Raw genomic sequence first — 531 nt, 5'->3', positions numbered from 1 at the left:
AGCAGCTTCCTGTAGGTGGCGATCTCGATGTCCAGGGCCATTTTGACGTTGAGGAGGTCCTGGTACTCCCGCAGGTGGCGAGCCATCTCATCCTTCATGTTGTGAATGTCGTCTTCCAGCCGCGCCACCGTTTCCTGATAGCCCGCTGTCTCCGCCGAAAAGTTGTCCTCCATCTCTCGCATCTGCCGCTCCAGCGACTCGTTCTGGGGAGAAAGCGAACGAGCGTCGGAGCTTCCATCGTAAGCTTGAAGGTAATGATAGACGGGCTACTCACGGTTCCCTTGAGGGCATCCACCTCACAGGTAAGAGCCTGAACCTGGCGTCGGTAGTCGTTGGCCTCCTGCTTGGCCAGCCTCAGAGCTTCGTTGTTGCGGGCGGCCGCTTCAGTGAGATCGGCAAACTGAGAGGAAATGAGCCAGTACAAAGAGAGGAAATAATGAAAGGTGCAATCTGGGCATGAAGTCGGGGTAAGAAGAAACATGCTTTTTTGGTTTTTGTGAGAGAGTGAGAGCACTCAAACTGCAGTACTCC

The 531-nt window shown here is 54.6% G+C and overlaps 1 protein-coding gene across 1 annotated transcript; it reads right to left on the bottom strand.

Moving 5' to 3' along the window:
* Positions 1-6: 6 nt before the first annotated feature.
* Positions 7-513, bottom strand: LOC109508726 (vimentin A2-like; the record flags this gene model as incomplete). Its single annotated transcript, XM_019858717.1, has 2 exons — positions 275-513; positions 7-203 (listed from the first exon to the last, which is right to left on the bottom strand). Coding segments are annotated over exons 1-2 (404 nt in total), but the record flags the coding sequence as incomplete, so codon positions are not given.
* Between the last annotated feature and the right edge of the window lie 18 nt (positions 514-531).

Source organism: Hippocampus comes, unplaced genomic scaffold, assembly GCF_001891065.2.
Source record: "Hippocampus comes isolate QL1 unplaced genomic scaffold, H_comes_QL1_v1.1 C16552452, whole genome shotgun sequence".
In the NCBI taxonomy this organism is placed as follows: Eukaryota; Metazoa; Chordata; class Actinopteri; order Syngnathiformes; family Syngnathidae; genus Hippocampus; species Hippocampus comes.
Note: the sequence above shows the minus strand (reverse complement) of the source record. Positions and strands in the feature narration are given on the sequence as shown.